The 18,509-nt window shown below is 43.2% G+C and overlaps 1 protein-coding gene across 1 annotated transcript in view; it reads left to right on the forward strand.

The window, feature by feature from the left end:
- LOC121005749 (gastrula zinc finger protein XlCGF17.1-like) overlaps positions 1–18,073 on the forward strand; it is a 170,462-nt gene extending 152,389 nt beyond the window's left edge. The window contains exon 3 of the mRNA XM_040438517.1: positions 17,009–18,073. Within this exon, the coding sequence (XP_040294451.1) occupies positions 17,009–17,979 (971 nt within the window). The 3' untranslated portion in view covers positions 17,980–18,073. The remainder of the gene's footprint in view (positions 1–17,008) is intronic.
- Positions 18,074–18,509: the final 436 nt, after the last annotated feature.

Consider the following 18,509-nt stretch of genomic DNA (forward strand, 5'->3'; position numbering starts at 1 on the left):
CGCCAGCAGAAGCGGCTGGGGAGCCTTTTCAGATCAGTCCATAGTACAAGGTACCTGGCAGTAACATCTAAGCTTAGCTTCTTCCAACCTAAGGGAGTTAACTGCAGTTTGGGAAGTATTAAAAGCCTTTCACCCAGAACTCAGGGGAAAGGAGATAAAAATATTATCAGACAATGCCACAACCGTAGCTTACTTGAACAAACAAGGGGGCACAAAAAGTCTAGCCCTAGCAAAAGTCTCAAAAGAAATATTCCAGTGGGCCTAAAGAAACGTACTGTCAGTCTCAGCAGTTCACATAAGGGGAAAGAACAATGAGGTCATGTATTTTCTCAGCAGAGATGCCTTGAAAGAGGGCGAGTGGTGCCTGAACCGGAAAATATTTCTTCAGATAACAGAAAAATAGGTTTTTCCAGAAGTAGATCTATCCGCAACGCGACTAAACAGACAGAAAAGTTCGGTTCTCTATCCTACACAGATCACCCATTCATAGTCGACGCTCTCTCTTAGCCATGGCCGGACGAGAACTTGTATGCCTTTTCTCCATTTGCGCTAATCCCCAAGGTTCTACAAAGAGTGTTGCTGGGAAGCCACAGGTTGCTTCTGATTGCACCTTATTGGCCCAGGAGATCATGGTTCCCACTACTACTGAAGATGTCAGCAGGGGACTTTTGTCTACTACCGGATGTCCCGGATCTCCTTGACCAGGGCCCAGTTTGGCATCCCAGGGCAACTCGACTTCAGCTAGCAGCGTGGAACCTGACCGGGAATTATTAAGAGAAAAAGGCCTCTCCGATGAGGTCATTTCCACAATTCTCAATGGCCGCAAAAGTGTGACATCAAAGATCTAAAACAGAATCTGGCAGTTATTTATAAAATTTACAGATGTGATATCAGGGGCCCCTTTATGATCCCTAAGGGTCTGGAGTTTCTCAAGTCGGGTCTACAAAAGGGTCTTAGAGTTAGCACAATTAAAGTCCAGATATCTGCTCTAAGTGCCTTTCTGGATATTAAACTGGCAGAAGCGGACCTCATCAAAAGATTTGTGAAAGGGGCCCGGAGAAAACAACCTATGGTTAGGCCCACTGTTCCCCCTTGGGATTTAAACCTGGTATTATCTGCCTTACAGACAGTCCCTCTGAGCCCTTACCGGAGATATCTTTAAAATTGCTTACTTTCAACAGTTTTCCTGATAGCTATTACCACGGCTAGAAGGTGGGGGAAATACAAGCCTTTTCGTGCAGACCTCCTTATCTAACCATCAGAGATGATAGAAAAGTATTAAAACACTCTCCTTTTTTGCCCAAGGTGGTCTCTAAGTTCCACTGTCTACAGGAAGTGTCTCTTTCATCCTTTGGGTCTTCATCTGGCAGTCAGGAACAAAGATTTTTTCATAACCTAGATGTGAGAAGAGCAGTACTGACCTACCTTAAAGCCTAAAGGACTTTAGAAAGACGGACAGACTGTTTGTTCAATTTTCAGGCCTGAACAGGGGGAACGCGGCAAGCAAAACCTCTATTAGCCGATGGATCAGATCTGCAATCTTGCGGTGTTATGACTCAAAGAAAGTATCCCCCTCAGCAGGTCTAAAAGCCCATTCAACTCGGTCGGTAGCAGCATCTTGGGCTGAATTAACGGATGTTCCATTAGAAAAGATTTGCCAGGCAGCCACCTGGTCCTCACCTCACCTATCAGTTGGATGTGTTAAGGAATAGAGAGTTACCCTTTGCTCGCAGAGTGTTATCTGCGGTAGTCCCACCCTAATTTAGAGCTTCTCTGTTATTCCTCCTGTTACGTGCCGCTGTGGGGGCATTTGGAAAGATTTCAATTACTTACCGGTAGTTGGTTTTTCCTCTAGCCCCCACAGCGGCACAGGGTATTTCCTCCCCCCCCCCCCTTTTTTTTTTTTTTTGCTTTTCTATATTTATTAAATTTTTTCTTTGTTGGAAAATATCCTTGTTTGTTGTTTTGTTCAAATTTGATGATACATAAATATTAATATGTTGCATCCTTTCAAGAGTTTCTCGGTTATTTACTGGAGCAGGTAAGGGGAGGGGACTATTTAATGATCTCCATGTGGTTTCCTGTCCCTGGGGGAGGCGGGGTATCCTCCTGTTACGTGCCGCTGTGGGGGCTAGAGGAAAAACCAATTACTGGTAAGTAATTGAAATCTTATCAAATGGATTCATATATCTCTTATCACCACCTCTAAGGCTCTTTTTGGGATCCCGTTGCCACATATAGATATATCCCCCTGTGTAGTCCTCCATATCACTGATCCATTTGCGTCTTTCCTTATCTTGTAACTCAGATTTCAATTTCTCAAAGTGTGGGCTGCATGAGGTTAAATAAACAGCAAGATCATCAGCAGACAGCAGTTCCTGCAGCAAATCTGTATTTTTTCAAATATTATCTTGCACCACAACCATTTCCTTTTGTAAAAACTCCACATTAAGGAGGATCATATCAAATGCAAATTAATTGCAAATTTGGATAAATCTGGTGCAAAATTCCACATTATTAGGAAACAAATCCGGTCTAAGTTGTGACCTCATGCCACGTGGTATCCTGTGTGTTTTGATGATATTCGCAAAGGGTGGACTTATGCAACTCCAAATTGATCAATCGTTTAGACTCCTATTCGTATTGCTTCTTAACCTCTAAAAGTGACGGGGCAAACAAAAAAGTGTCCCGCATTATCCTCTGTTCATCTTCTCTGGTGTAGGTAAAGACATCTGTGTGTCGGTTTTCAAATGATAAATCCATAATTAGGTGAAAAGCGTCTCAGGTGCATGAAACAAGTATGGAAAATGAAGGCGCAGCACACTAGCGTTAGGGTGCAAAATCAGGCCGATAACGAACCGGCACCAGGATCCAATTCAATGGAGAAAAATACAAAACGCCAGCAGCACTCCAGTATGATCAAAAAATAAACGTGGTTTATTCACCCAGTGTCAAATAGCAGCGACGTTTCAACCGCTTGTTGCGGTCTTTCTCAAGCTATACAGACATGTGTTACAACAGTGATATATAAAGGTGTGGCAATTCATTACATTAAATCATCCAATTAAGATAAAAATAATGACAATTCATAAAAAATCCATCAATTAAATGAGTTCATATCAACCAGCAACAATGTGCAATTATGTCTAGTACAAATAAAGTGACAGTGCCTAATGCAAAAATCCATTTTACATAATAAAAGTGCATAATCAGATATGGTTGATAATTTAAAAATCACGTGTTACCAATGTGTGATATGTTAATTAAAAACTTACAAAACCAGTGTTACATTGACCATCAGTGTCGATGGAGCACCACGGTCCCGGGAGCGTCCACACTCAGCAAATGTGCATGCGCGAGATCCAATTGATCTCACGATATCTCAAGCGCAAATGGACTATAGGAACCTCATCAAAGATGTCCAATTCTGGAAGTAAATACATGTGCGCATGTCTGAGCATTAGTTACCATCCAAACCAGGGTCATGTGATCACAGTCACATGATCCCGATTGCAAAATGTAAACATAAACAATAATGCATTAAGGATCACAACGACTAACAGCGAGCCGGGACCGTGTCAACAGTCAACGATTCACTGCTGGTAGGTGATGGAGACGTTGCCACGGCTTGTCTCTATTTGTTTCGTGGTCATCATGCTGTTAGCACCAGGCTATGACAGATTCAAAATGACCTGCTGCAAATCCGCAATGGTTTGCATTTTCGCAGCCAGGTCCTCTCGAAGTCGAACAATCGTGGTATCCGTAGATACCGCATTGTTCCTAAACTGATTTATCTCAGTGTACAGTCTGAGCAGTTCCTTGTCCATGTCAGGGTAGAAACTCTCTTTGTCCAAGAGTCTAGACTCTAACATGCAAATCTCTCTGCCCCTCTTGACCGTACACTGGGACTTCTCTTGTAATTGTGTTTGTAATGTGTGCAACTGTTTGATGTTCTCAACACAACAATTGCAGTGAAGGTTTGCCGTGTTGGAAACTTCCTCTGCCTTTCTTGTGGTGATAAGTGTTTCAAGATGTTCTGGCTTCCAAATGGTATCCTCAAAGGTGTAAACCAATTTGGTTAGCATTTGGAGCCTTTTTTTTTTTTTTTTTTTACACACTATTATTAATACAGATTTTATCATGAGCGTATGCCTGGTCCAATAGAGTGGACCATAGCAGCTCAGTGGATTTGTAAGTGGTGACGATGATGGGGTTTTATGTGTTATGTTTGCTGAGGTGTTGCAGTGTGGAGAAGTTTATACTCCCTTTTTGACGAGAGTCCATCTTCCTTGGTGCCGTTGTTTGTTGTCCTGTGTTGCTGCGTGGAGGAGGTCCTTCAATATTCGGAACGCCTTCTCCCGACCAGCCAGACGACTTCTGTTCAGCTTCAATGATGATGGTTCTCTCTTCAGTGGTGTATGTGATGACTTCTCTCCGGTTCTCAATGGGCGTGTAAGGGAATCAGAAAATACTTAATACACAAATCAAAAAGATTTAAATTCTCTGCTGTAGATTTTGGCCCGTGCCTAGCTCCGATTGAAAAATCGCTTTCTGTCCGAATTATTAGGCCCTGGACGCTCAGAAACCACTGACCACGTCTCTCTTGCCTGACTAATTCACAGAATAGCGACTTCCTTGACCAAAGCCAAACACTGACACAAATTCCTAGCAGTGGGCCTGGCTCACCAATATTAAAGGAAATATTAATTATTGAAATTTAGGCAAATCTCACTAATTAATATTCATAAATAGGCGTGAGTCGTCTAGTGATGCCTCCGCCTATTTATACTAAATTAATCAAACACTACTGATTACCTTACTCTACACTGAACTACCTTTGGCTATTACAGCGGCGCCTACTACAATAAAAGACTACACACTGTGCTTAAATAAAAGGTATTTATTAACACACTATACGTCACAGTCTAATATTTGCTTATAATTTATATATCTATCTATATCAATGGAAATAGATAGATAGATATATATTTATAACAGCACACAACGATATAAGTCAACACACTATAACAACACACTAATACGGTCCTAACTACACTAGACACAATCCCACTTTCAATATTCAACCCCAAAATCTAACTACACATAATACTCATATACACACCCAACCTGACTCTAAGCTGTCCCTAAAGGAGTAACGAGGGGTTAACACACACTCACTGCTGCTAGGGCAGGCAGGGTAGCAGTGAAGGGGTATCAAGGGATATCAGGGGTAGATGATGTGGAGATATAGCAGGGGATGCCAGGGGAGGTATTACAGGGGTTAAACAGGGGAGAATCCAAAGGAGCAGGGGTTAACTGTGCAAGGGGTACCAGGGGGATACAGGGGTGAATTAGGGTGAATACAGGGTTAAATGCAGGGGGATCGTTGGTGGTATAAGGGGAATAATAGGGGTTAATGCAGGGGAATCGTTGGTGGTATAGGGGGAATAATAAGGGTTAATGCAGTGAAATCGTTGGTGGTATAGGGGGAATAATAAGGTTTAATGCAGGGGAATCGTTGGTGGTATAGGGGGAATATTGATACTCAGCCGGTATATGCTCGTTTTCCAGGGGGTGCTCGTTTCTCGAGGGGATGATCCTCTCTGGCTGGGGGTTGGTAAAAGGTGACTTTTGAGCGCAGCGCCGCCGGACTATTTAAGTTCGGCGGCGCTCGCTCCCGATCCCCCAATGCTGCGGCACGCACACGTGGGTTGGCGCGCACATCCCAGGGCGCGCTTACAGGCGGGGGGATCCTTTGATCCTCCCACCTGTGGAGCGGATGCACACCTCCGGCCTCCGGCGCTGTAATTACAGCGCCGGTGGTCAGCCACACACAGGGGCATGGGAACTCTTTCTGCCCATGTCCCTGTTAGGCACACAATCTCCACCTGATGGCATGGAACTTGAGAGGCAGTTGTTGAGGAGTAAGAGATTTTCTGTCAACTTAACAAATACCCTTTTAAGAAGCAGGAAAAAGATAACTATGTCTATTTATGCCAGAACCTGGCAGACGTTTTTGTCTTTCGCAGGTCTTCAGTTTAAAAACCTTCCAGGCTCTCCACCCTTAAATAAGGTGCTAGAGTTCCTTCAGAAAGGGCTAGAAATGGGTCTCTCTCCAAGCACACTGAAAGTCCAGGTGTCTGCCTTGTCGGCCCTCTTTAACGAACGCTTAGCGTCAAATCCTTGGGTTATGCGTTTCTTTAAAGCCGTTTCCAGATCTTCCCTTAGTGTTTCCCAGAGAATAGCCCCTTGGGACCTAAATCTGGTTCTGCAGGCCATGACAGCCCCTCCCTTTGACCTATCCATCAGATTAATATGAAATTCCTTTCTCTAAAGCTATGTTTATTAGTAGCCTTAACTTCAGCACGTAGATTCTCTGAAATCCAGGCGATTTCCATAAATCCCCCGTACCTGACCCGGCTTTCTTACCTAAAGTGGGTACTAAATTCCATAGATCACAAGAAATTATTCTTCCTTCCTTTTATGATCCATCTTCAGAAAGGGAGGAAGTTTTCCATTGCCTGGATGTCAGAAGATATCTCATTCAGTACCTGAATGAGACTACGGAGTGGAGGAAATCTTCCTCGCTATTTTTTCTTTTTCAGGGAAAAAACAAAGGACATCAGGCTTCAAAGAAGACTCTGGCAAGATGGATCACGTTAGCTATTTCTCTGGCATACTCTTCCTCGGGGAAGGAACCTCCTGAGGGTCTGCGTGCGCACTCCACAAGGGCTATATCAACGTCATGGGCTGAAAGAGCGGCGGTCTCTATCGAGGACATCTGTAAAGCTGCAGTTTGGTCTCCTCCTTCTACATTCTTTAACCATTACCGGTTACAATTGAATTCTCCTTCTGATTTATTCTTTGGAGCTTCGGTGCTATCTGCTGTCATCCCACCATAGTTTGCTTGGCTCTCTCTCTCGTGGTGCTGTCGTGGGTGAGGGGTAAAATGATTTTTTTTTACGGGTAATTAGATTTTCCTGAACCCACGACAGCACCCTTATTTTTTCCTTTCCTTCTTTCTTTTATTCTGGGCGGTGGAGTGTTTTCACGGGTGTCGAAAAAAAAACAAAAAAAGAGAGTAGAAAAGTAAACTATCTTATTCGGCAGAGTTCATCAAATCTGAGGGCAGAGAGGAGTCTCTGCCTTATTGTGCCGCAGGTTTCCTGTCTTTGGGGGTGGATCCATCCTCTCTCATGGTGCTGTCGTGGGTTCAGGAAAATCCAATTACCTGTAAGTAATTTTCATTTTTTTGATCATTCATTATTACACTTTATGGGACAAGGTGACCAAAAAATAGGTTGCTTTGGTACTTTTTTTTTTTTTTTTTTACAGCGTCATGTGACATTTTTATAGCGCAGGTCATTACAGACGTGGCAATACCCAATAGGTCTAATTTTTCTTATTTATTTAAGTTTTACACAATAATAGCATTTTTAGTGTCAGAGTCGTAGCTTTTTTATTTTTTTACCGATTGCCTTAGGTAGGTTCTAATTTTTTGCGGGATGAGGTGACTGTTTGATTGGTACTATTTTGGGGGGTATACGCCTTTTTGATCGCTTGGTGTCAAATGAAAAAAAAAAGCCTTTTTTCACACAGTTTTTTTTTTTTTTTATGGTGTTCACCAGAGGAGTTATGCCATGTGATATTTTTATAGAGCTGTTTGTTATGAACGCCGCGATACCTAATATGTGTTTATTTTTATTATTTGTTTCACTTTAGCACAATAATAGCATATTTGAAACAAAAATTATGATGTTTTAGTGTCTTCATGTTCTGAGAGCTATAGTTTTTTTTGGGTGAGATGAGGTGACAGATTTATTGATACCATTTTGTGGGACATTTGGTCCGCTTGGTGTTGCACATTTTGTGATGTAATGTGACAAAAATGGGATTTATTTTTATGGTGTTTATCGGACAGGGTGGATTATGTGATATATTTATAGAGCCGGTCATTACGGACGCGGCGATACCTAACATGTTTGTTTTTTGTTTGTTTTTTTATTATAAAATAAGGGGAAAGGAGGTTTTTTTTAATTTTTTTTTATTAAAAACACATTTTTTTTAACTTTTTTTTTTTTTTTTTTTCTTTACTTTATTTCTGACTTTCACTTTTGGGGGTCTGATCCCCTCTGCAATGCATTACAATACATCTGTATTGTAATGCATTGCCTGTTAGTGGATTACACTGAGTCATACACTAATAGGTTACCTAGGAGACTGGCCTGAGGCTGGATCTCCTGGGCACCCGTAGAAGGCAGATCCCGATGCCGTGCAAGGGTTGCCTTCTTACACATCGGGTCCCTGCCACAGCAGTGCGAGGACTCTATGTGCTCCCTCACCCGCCACAAACCCCCGATGCCGGCATAGAAGGGGTTAATCCGCTGGCATCGGCTTTTACAGCGATGCAGGGGCCCGGCTATCAGGCACTGCCAGACCCCTGCAATGATCATTCGCGCACCGCTCCGGTGCCCGCCTGATCACCATGACGTACTATTACGTCAAAATGTAGTACGTCACATGTCGGCAAGGGGTTAAATTACAAAAAACACACTTGCCATTTTGCTTGTACTGTTAAATAATGTGTACCAAACCCCTGACTTTTCATTTATAGGCCTCATAATAAAATGTCTGAGAAACGGAAGAGTGCAAAACGAAAGACCCATGCCTCGTCCTCCCAGAGTCAGAATGTATATAGGACCAGCAGTATCAGTACCTGCCAAGAGTAGTAGTAGTTGGCCACAGTTCTCCCTGGCTCCTAATAATATTGAGGGCACAGAGGATGGAATTGTGGACTGGGTGGTTCAGTGTTTAGACTACCATGAGGAGGAGATTCGGGGGAGGGGGGGTCACCTCATGCATAGCTGTGTTTGTGGTGGTAGGAGTAGTGGCACCTGTAGCTGCACTGGTGGTGGTAGGGGCAGTGGTAGCAGCAGTGGAACTCAAGGCAAGTATAAAGCAGGTAATCTGGAGGGGGCTAGAAAGCCCATGATAACATATTGCAGTTTTCATGGCGGGGAGGTTGAGGACTATTACAATGATTGTGTGTTGGACAGGATCTGGGAGCTAGATCAGGGTGCTGAGAAGAAGGTAACATCAGAGGAAGAGGATGGTGCCAGTAGCAGCAATACAGAGTGAAGGCAACTGTGAGGAATATGGATCATTATTCAATTGCAGCCATGATATTCACCTGATTCACCTTTGTCAGTGTACCTGCAAAATTAGTTCTCACTGCAACCATATGTGTGTCAGATAGCAGAGGTACTTAACTCCACAGGGGTTCTGGCTTCAAGGAGGCCTCATGCGTACGAATTCACACCTCAACCAGCCAGTACAGAGGCCAGCTAATCCTACAGGAAAACCTCTCTGTATGGGGTCTCAGTGTCACGGATGGTGTTGCAGATAGCTGGAACTTATAAATAAACATCCAACTGGCTTGATCCCAAACTAAGGAGCATATGGGTGAGCCCTATAAAACCCCTAGAGCTCTCCCTGACTGCTATGCCCATGCAAAGATCTTTATGGTAGACGATTGCATGTCCACGTACCTTATACTATCTGACACCTGAAAACCCTATAATAGTGAGGGGACACGACCACCGGCTCGTTACACTTAATACGGACGGAGTCAGGGTCACCTACCACCTATCAAGCCAGCAAAGAAACACAAATAAAGGAAGCAGACTTATCTGAGGAATCAGGAGAAGGAGCATCCAGCAGTGAACAACTCATCCAGGAAGAAGTATAAACCGAAAAGTGAGGCAGTATGGGAGGGAATATAAAGGGAGACAATCAGTGCAAATAGGTGACAGCTGGGAGAAGGAAAAGAGATGAGAAAGTGAAACCAAAACAAAGAACATCATACAAGAGGTAGAGAAGAACGTCTAACAGACCTTCTCACAGGACTGGCGGTGACACTCAGCCCTTGCCCAGATCTATAATTTTCCCCCAGACATCATGGAACCGGCGGTTCATAAGGAATTATGAATTCCCCGTCTATCCCAGACATAAGTCAAATATATTTATGTGATCCTGGGGCTACAGTTTAAAAGGCTTGTGCCAGTAAGCGGGCGTGTCTTTTTCTGAAAAGGGGTCACATCGTGCCATGTATTTGGAGAGACCTGGAAACTGCTGACATCACTGCCCCCACGTGACCGCAACCAAGGACTATTCCACCATCATGTAGTAAAGTTGAGGCACACAGATTTCAGTGTTGCAATCTCAAAAGGATTTATTCATTCAAATCATATAGTAGTTTCATCCATTTGCCCAATATTTGTATTAGTGAGTGTGAACAGTATTCTTAGACCGGACGTTTCGGTCAAATAGGACCTTCATCTGCGGTCACATTTTTATCTGTACTGACTTGTATGGAGGCTTGTGGGGCGCTGGATATTCCACCATCATAACCCAAAGGAACATTCATCTACCCGGTAACTGGCTTCTACTCTGTGTAATCCTGTTTGTACCATACTACCTGTATTCATAACCTCAGACCACTGTATATAATTTTTGTGTATAGTGTATTATCTAGTGTGCCCTTAAGGCGATTAAATATATAATTTAATCTTGTGCTGTCTTGTATCTCGATCACGAATCCCCACATCCGTGTTTCGGCCTAGTTATAAGCTACCGCTGGGTGGTTTCTCAGCCTATATAATCCGGACTGGGCTGATATCAAATGAGAAGCTGGTGGCAGATTTCCCGGGCTGAGGAAGCGCTGTTTCACTGGGGCAGTGGCCAGGCTCCCTCAGCTTGTTGCCTCTCTGTGCCCGTGTGGACAGAAGGAGTTGGTGTAAACTGTACCAAGCTGACCTTACCTGCTCTTCCGGAAGGGCGTAACGTCACGCCTTGGTAACCAGTGACGATATCGTATCTCGTGAGCTCGAAGTAGTTGACGTCAAGCGGGCACGAGGGGTGGTATTTGTCACAGCAACATACAGTTAGAACCTCCCAAAACCTGCCAGGGCCAGATCAGCTTCTAGTATTGTCAGCTTGGGAACTGGTGATGCTGATGATACTGAAAACATGCCAGACCTAAAACAAGCTCGCCTGCAGCTAGCTCGGTGCGGAGTGTGCAAGTATCTCCTGTCTGGCAGTTTTTCTCCACGGTGCTGGAAAACAAAATGAAATCGATAATAGAATGTGTGGCCAAGAAACAACTCTGCTTGCACAAGTTGCTGGTGGTGCAGTCTCTATGGAGATACCTGGCTAATGGCATGTGCTTAACCTCACTAGAAGTTATCTAGCTGGCATTATTTAAAAAGCCATCCCTGCTTTGTACTCTCAAGTGGCGGTGAATGTAGGCCACTCCTTGCAATTCTAGCTGTGCAGCAAGGTGCACACAATGGACACCTGGAGCAACGATTACGGACTGGAACAGTTCATGCCTTTCACAGCCCATTAGATCAATGTTTTTTGCAGCGAGGCAGCACACTAGCAAAAAGGCCAGGTCCTATTGACACCACCACGTTTGTTCCAACACCAGGCACTTATCGGCCTCCTCCATGGATATCCTCCTGTCCCAAACAGAAGCAGGGCAGAACATCGTACCCTCTCCCCCTTCTTCCTATCATGTGAAGCGTTGCCGTGCCATTTTAGAGCTGATCTCCCTGGGTGATAGTAGCCACATAGCCAAATACTTTCTAAAGTGCATCAAGCGGCAAACAACCGCGCTGGCTGTCTCCTCACCTAACCAAGGTGGTCAGAGACAATTGCAGGAACATTGTGGCTGCTTTGTATTTGGGAGAAATAAGACATGCTCTCTGAATGATGCATGTGATAAGTCTAGTCTACCCTTAGCTCCGGTTATGTGTGCCAGCTCCTGTGTGTCCATCTTCCAGTAAATGTTGTTTGCTCGCTCGCCAGCACAGGCATGGTCACCTGCTTCACTGCAGCCAATGACTGGCTTTAGTGGTGATGTGTTTCTTGTGGACATGTTACCCCTGAATCCTGTCATTGGCTGCAGCAGAGCAGATGATTTATGCCCATTCTGCCACGGACCTAAAGAACTTTGTCTTACCGGCGTCACAGCCCTGGGACGGCCAGCAAGGGTAACAGGTGCAAAAACAATGTGGGAGAAGTTTTCAAATACTTCTTTTCCTGACTGTATACTGGAGACCTGCAGATATTTGGGTCAGATAACTCCTGCTATCCGATCATTTTTGGTCATCTTTTCAGGTCATATAAAACCTTCTACATGACTTTTTCAACCGTCTGATGACTTCTACAATATTTGTTTCACAGCTTGTGAATCCAGGTGAAGATCTGAACAATATTAATCCTACAGAGACATATGTGAGGGGAGATGCGCAGAGTACAGAGGACATTCCTACAAATAACCACCCAGGTGAGTAGTGACCACTAAGTAAAGCCGAGAGGTCTCTAAGATTCTACTCCTTCACTGGATGATATAATGATATAATGATATAATTTTATGTTGCATTTTTAGGTTCTGTCTTCTGTCAGTTTTTTCAGCGTTATATTCAACGATTCAGCTAAAATTCTAATTAAATATGGATGGAAATGTGACCGCGTTATAGGTGATATACAGTATATACAGTACAGACCAAAAGTTTGGACACACCTTCTCATTCAAAGAGTTTTCTTTATTTTCATGACTATGAAGGCATCAAAACTATGAATTAACACATGTGGAATTATATACATAACAAACAAGTGTGAAACAACTGAAAATATGTCATATTCTAGGTTCTTCAAAGTAGCCACCTTTTGCTTTGATTACTGCTTTGCACACTCTTGGCATTCTCTTGATGAGCTTCAAGAGGTAGTCCCCTGAAATGGTCTTCCAACAGTCTTGAAGGAGTTCCCAGAGATGCTTTGCACTTGTTGGCCCTTTTGCCTTCACTCTGCGGTCCAGCTCACCCCAAACCATCTCGATTGGTTTCAGGTCCGGTGACTGTGGAGGCCAGGTCCGGTGACTGACCCCATCACTCTCCTTCATGGTCAAATAGCCCTTACTTTCAAAGTTTTCCCAATTTTTCGGCTGACTGACTGACTTTCATTTCTTAAAGTAATGATGGCCACTCGTTTTTCTTTACTTAGCTGCTTTTTTCTTGCCATAATACAAATTCTAACAGTCTATTTAGTCGGACTATAATCTGTGTATCCACCTGACTTCTCCTCAACGCAACTGATGGTCCCAACCCCATTTATAAGGCAAGAAATCCCACTTATTAAACCTGACAGGGCACACCTGTGAAGTGAAAACCATTTCAGGGGACTACCTCTTGAAGCTCATCAAGAGAATGCCAAGAGTGTGCAAAGCAGTAATCAAAGCAAAAGGTGGCTTCTTTGAAGAACCTAGAATATGACATATTTTCAGTTGTTTCACACTTGTTTGTTATGTATATAATTCCACATGTGTTAATTCACAGTTTTGATGCCTTCAGTGTGAATCTACAATTTTCATAGTCATGAAAATAAAGAAAACTCTTTGATGGTGTGTCCAAACTTTTGGTCTGTACTGTAAATATATACACTCACCTAAAGAATTATTAGGAACACCTGTTCTATTTCTCATTAATGCAATTATCTAGTCAACCAATCACATGGCAGTTGCTTCAATGCATTTAGGGGGGGGGGGGTCCTGGTCAAGACAATCATCTGAACTCCAAACTGAATGTCAGAATGCGAAAGAAAGATGATTTAAGCAATTTTGAGCGTGGCATGGTTGTTGGTGCCAGACGGGCCGGTCTGAGTATTTCACAATCTGCTCAGTTACTGGGATTTTCACACACAACCATTTCTAGGGTTTACAAAGAATGGTGTGAAAAGGGAAAAACATCCAGTAGGCGGCAGTCCTGTGGGCAAAAATGCCTTGTGGATGCTAGAGGTCAGAGGAGAATGTGCCGACTGATTCAAGCTGATAGAAGAGCAACGTTGACTGAAATAACCACTCGTTACAACCGAGGTATGCAGCAAAGCATTTGTGAAGCCACAACACGCACAACCTTGAGGCGGATGGGCTACAACAGCAGAAGACCCCACCGGGTACCACTCATCTCCACTACAAATTGGAAAAAAAGGCTACAATTTGCACGAGCTCACCAAAATTGGACTGTTGAAGACTGGAAAAATGTTGCCTGGTCTGATGAGTCTCGATTTCTGTTGAGACATTCAAATGGTAGAGTCCGAATTTGGCGTAAACAGAATGAGAACATGTATCCATCCTCTGATGGCTACTTCCAGCAGGATAATGCACCATGTCACAAAGCTCGAATCATTTCAAATTGGTTTCTTGAACATGACAATGAGTTCACTGTACTAAAATGGCCCCCACAGTCACCAGATCTCAACCCAATAGAGCATCTTTGGGATGTGGTGGAACGGGAGCTTCGTGCCCTGCATGTGCATCCCTCAAATCTCCATCAACTGCAAGATGCTATCCTATCAATATGGGCCAACATTTCTAAAGAATGCTATCAGCACCTTGTTGAATCAATGCCACGTAGAATTAAGGCAGTTCTGAAGGCAAAAGGGGGTCAAACAGCGTATTAGTATGGTGTTCCTAATAATGCTTTAGGTGAGTGTGTATATAAATATATATGAGAGCCGCCAGTTGATTACGTGGCTGATAATAAATAGCTGGTGTTGAATAGCTGTTTACAGGGCGCGTGTAAAGTTAAACAATCTTGATATAGATATGCAATATAAGTTTAAGCAGTTAAATATTTAATTTAATGGTAAAAATGCCCATGTGATTAGTCAAAAAAGACGCAGGATCGGAGGTGCATTATTGCTACAGTGTCACTTGTGTAAGTTTAAGCTGAGGGTCAATTTACCTATGCAGGAAAAGGTTCTTGCATTATTGCTACAGCGTCACTTATGTAAGTTTTAGCTGAGGGTCAATGGACCTTTACGGTGGTTACATAATATATTAAAAAAACAAGGGCATAATGTGCTTTTGGGTGGTAGTATAAGGACTGAGGGCGAAGGCATGATAAGGTGTATACAAGAGGAAATAGTGAGGGGAAGGAAGAGAGACGAGCGGCGCTGGAGTACGTACCGGTGAAAAATGCTGCTGATGGAAATTGCGCTGCTCCCAGCACGTGCGGCGTCCAGATGCTGTGTGCTGGGAGCGCGCGCTAGGCCGGCAAAGAGGAGGCGAAGTGGACGGGGACAGGGCGGCTGGGTGGTGCGAACGCCCTAAATGGGCGGAGCTAGATGCTGGTGGTGACGCAAACGCCCTGAATGGGCGGAGCTTATGGAATGGGCGGAGCCTAGTGCCGCGATGCGGTGCAGTGTCGGCGCATGGACGTAGAAGGGGATTGTGGTGGGCGGAACGTTGGTGAGTTGAGGGCGGAGCAGTGTGACGCGATGAGGGCGAGAGTGGGGGGCTGGAGGAGAAGGGACAGCGGCATAATGCGATAGGCGGGCACTGTATCTGATCGGGAATGTGACCGCAGTGATGCAAGGGATAGGGGGGAGGGGGGGATACATGTCACAGTAATAGGGATGATGGTGGAAAAGGGGGGGAGGGACTGGGTGGCGATTCGCGCCAAGTTTTGCCAATCTCTACATGGGTCGGTTTGAAGAGGCATTCCTTAACAATAACAAGTGGACGGAATCAATTGTGTTCTTCAAAAGGTACATTGATGACCTAATTTTTATTTGGAAGGGGAGCGAAGAAGATGCCCAAACATTTGTGTCCTACCTAAACAACAACACTTGGAACCTCAGTTTTACGTCCACAAGTTCTAATATTTCCAATACCTGGAGCTGGTTTTATATTCTGAATACTTCTTCACAGAAGTTCGGGCTTGGGATCGGTGTTCTGTAGATTGTATTATTTTATAACATGGTTATAAGGTTAAATAATAGCATTCTGAATACAGAATGCATAGTACAATAGTGCTGGAGGGGTTAAAAATTTTTTTTTAACTCACCTTAGTCCACTTGATCGCGCAGCCCTGCTTCTCGTCTGTCTCCTTCTTTGCTGAACAGGACCTGTGATGAGCATACATTGAAGGAATAGGACCTGTGGTGACGTCACTCCGGTCATCACATGATCCATCACATGATCCATCACCATGGTAAAAGATCATGTGATGGATCATGTGATGACCGGAGTGACATCACCACAGGTCCTGTTGCTGCACACAGCTAAGATGAAGACAGAAGGAGATGCCGGCTGCGCGATCAAGTGGATTAAGGTGAGTTAAATTATTTTTTTATTTTTTTTAACCCCTCCAGCGCTATTTTGCTATGCATTCTGTATTCAGAATGCTATTATTTTCCCTTATAACCATGTTATAAGGGAAAATAATAATGATCGGGTCTCCATCCCGATCGTCTCCTAGCAACCGTGCCTGAAAATCGCACCGCATCCGCACTTGCTTACGGATGCTTGCGATTTTAACGCAACCCCATTCACTTCTATGGGGCCTGCGTTGCGTGAAAAACACAGAATATAGAGCATGCTGCGATTTTCACGCAACGCACAAGTGATGAGTGAAAATCACCGCTCATGTGAACAGCCCCATAGAAATGAATGGGTTGGGATTCAGTGCGGGTACAATGCGTTCAACTCGCGCATCGCATCTGCGCGGAATACTCGCCCGTGTCAAAGAGGCCTTACAGTTCTGGAATATATTGGATAGCACGGTCATGATGCTGCCAGTGTTATCCAATACATTCCAGAAATGTAAGGGTTACATAGCATCATAAATCAATACAATGCTATGCAACCCCGTTAGTGCACTAAGGGGCATTCAGCGGTAGGAAATGTTTTATTTATAAATTACTGATTGGGTGGGGGTTGCATGGAAGTTGATCAAAGTGGAAGCCAACCTGGCCTAGTTATGGTCCTTGGTCTACTAATAGATTGTGGTCTGTTTGGCCACCACAGTTTTAGTCAATTCATACTTGAATTTTATGCCATGTCTTGTTCTTTATGTGGATTTTTTTATATGGAAAAGTTATAAAATTTCAATGAATTTTATGGTATATTATTCATCAATAATAAAATGTGTTTTATTTTTGGCAGATGAATGTACCAGGAACTCAGAGAAACATCTGATATCTTTAGATTTTAAAGTAGAGGATTGTGGTATCACACGAGTTACATTTGAAGAGCATGCCAATATCCAAGATATACCCTCATCCAATCACAGCAACAATGCATCATTTGATCCTTTTAAACAAGTCCAATCTTCTGATTCATCACAGACTGAAACACAGAATAAAAGTCACAAAAGAGGGAGGCCATTTTCCTGTTCAGAATGTGGGAAATGTTTTATCCATAAATCACATCTTGTTGTACATCAGAGAATTCACACAGGGGAGAAGCCATTTTCATGTTCAGAATGTGGGAAATGTTTTAACCATAAATCGGCTATTGCTAAACATCTGAGAATTCACACAGGAGAGAAGCCATTTTCATGTTCAGAATGTGGGAAATGTTTTAACCATAAATCACATCTTGTTATACATGAGAGAATTCACACAGGAGAGAAACCATTTTCATGTTCAGAATGTGGGAAATGTTTTAAGAGTAAATCAGATCTTGTTATACATCAGAAAATTCACACAGGGGAGAAGCGATTTTCCTGTTTAGAATGTGGGAAATGTTTTAACCATAAATCACATCTTGTTGTACATAAGATAATTCACACAGGGGAGAAGCCATTTTCATGTCCAGAATGTGGGAAATGTTTTAACCATAAATCGGCTATTGCTAAACATCAGAGAATTCACACAGGAGAGAAGCCATTTTCATGTTCAGAATGTGGGAAATGCTTTTACAATAAATCAGATGTTGTTATACATCAGAGAACTCACACAGGAGAGAAGCCATTTTCATGTTCAGAATGTGGGAAATGTTTTAACCATAAATCACATCTTGTTGAACATCTGAGAATTCACACAGGGGAGAAGCCATTTACATGTTCAGAATGTGGGAAATGTTTTAACCGTAAATCATATCTTGTTAAACATCAGAGAATTCACACAGCATAGAAGCTATTTTCATGTTCAGAATGTGATATGTATTTCAACCATAAATCATCTCTTAGTAACATCAAAAAACCCACATATAAGCGAAGCCATCTTCATGCTTAACCCCTTTTGTGACCTCCCTTATGTGTTTTTATGGTGGTCACTAACTGGCTTCATTCCTTCAGATACTACTTTTTACAGAGAGATAAAACAGCGCCTTGCGTTCAGTTACCAGAGATGTACAGGTTTCAGTTTCCCACTCTATATCTGGGTAATTGATGTCCCCCATAATAACCACCTCATTATGATTTGCCGCCTCGTCTATCACGTTTAGTAGTAGATTTTCTGTGGACTCTGGTATATTAGGTGACTTATAATAAACTCCTATTATTATTTTATTATAGGTTTTTTTTTTCTCCATGTATTTCTACCCACAGTGACTCCACATGTTCATGTCCCTCACTTATATCTTCTCGGACTGTGGGCTTTAGACAGGACTTTACATACAGGCAGACCCGTCCCCCTCTCTGGTTTTGGCGATTCTTTCTAAA

Source organism: Bufo bufo, chromosome 6 (assembly GCF_905171765.1).
Source record: "Bufo bufo chromosome 6, aBufBuf1.1, whole genome shotgun sequence".
NCBI classification, from domain to species: domain Eukaryota; kingdom Metazoa; phylum Chordata; class Amphibia; order Anura; family Bufonidae; genus Bufo; species Bufo bufo.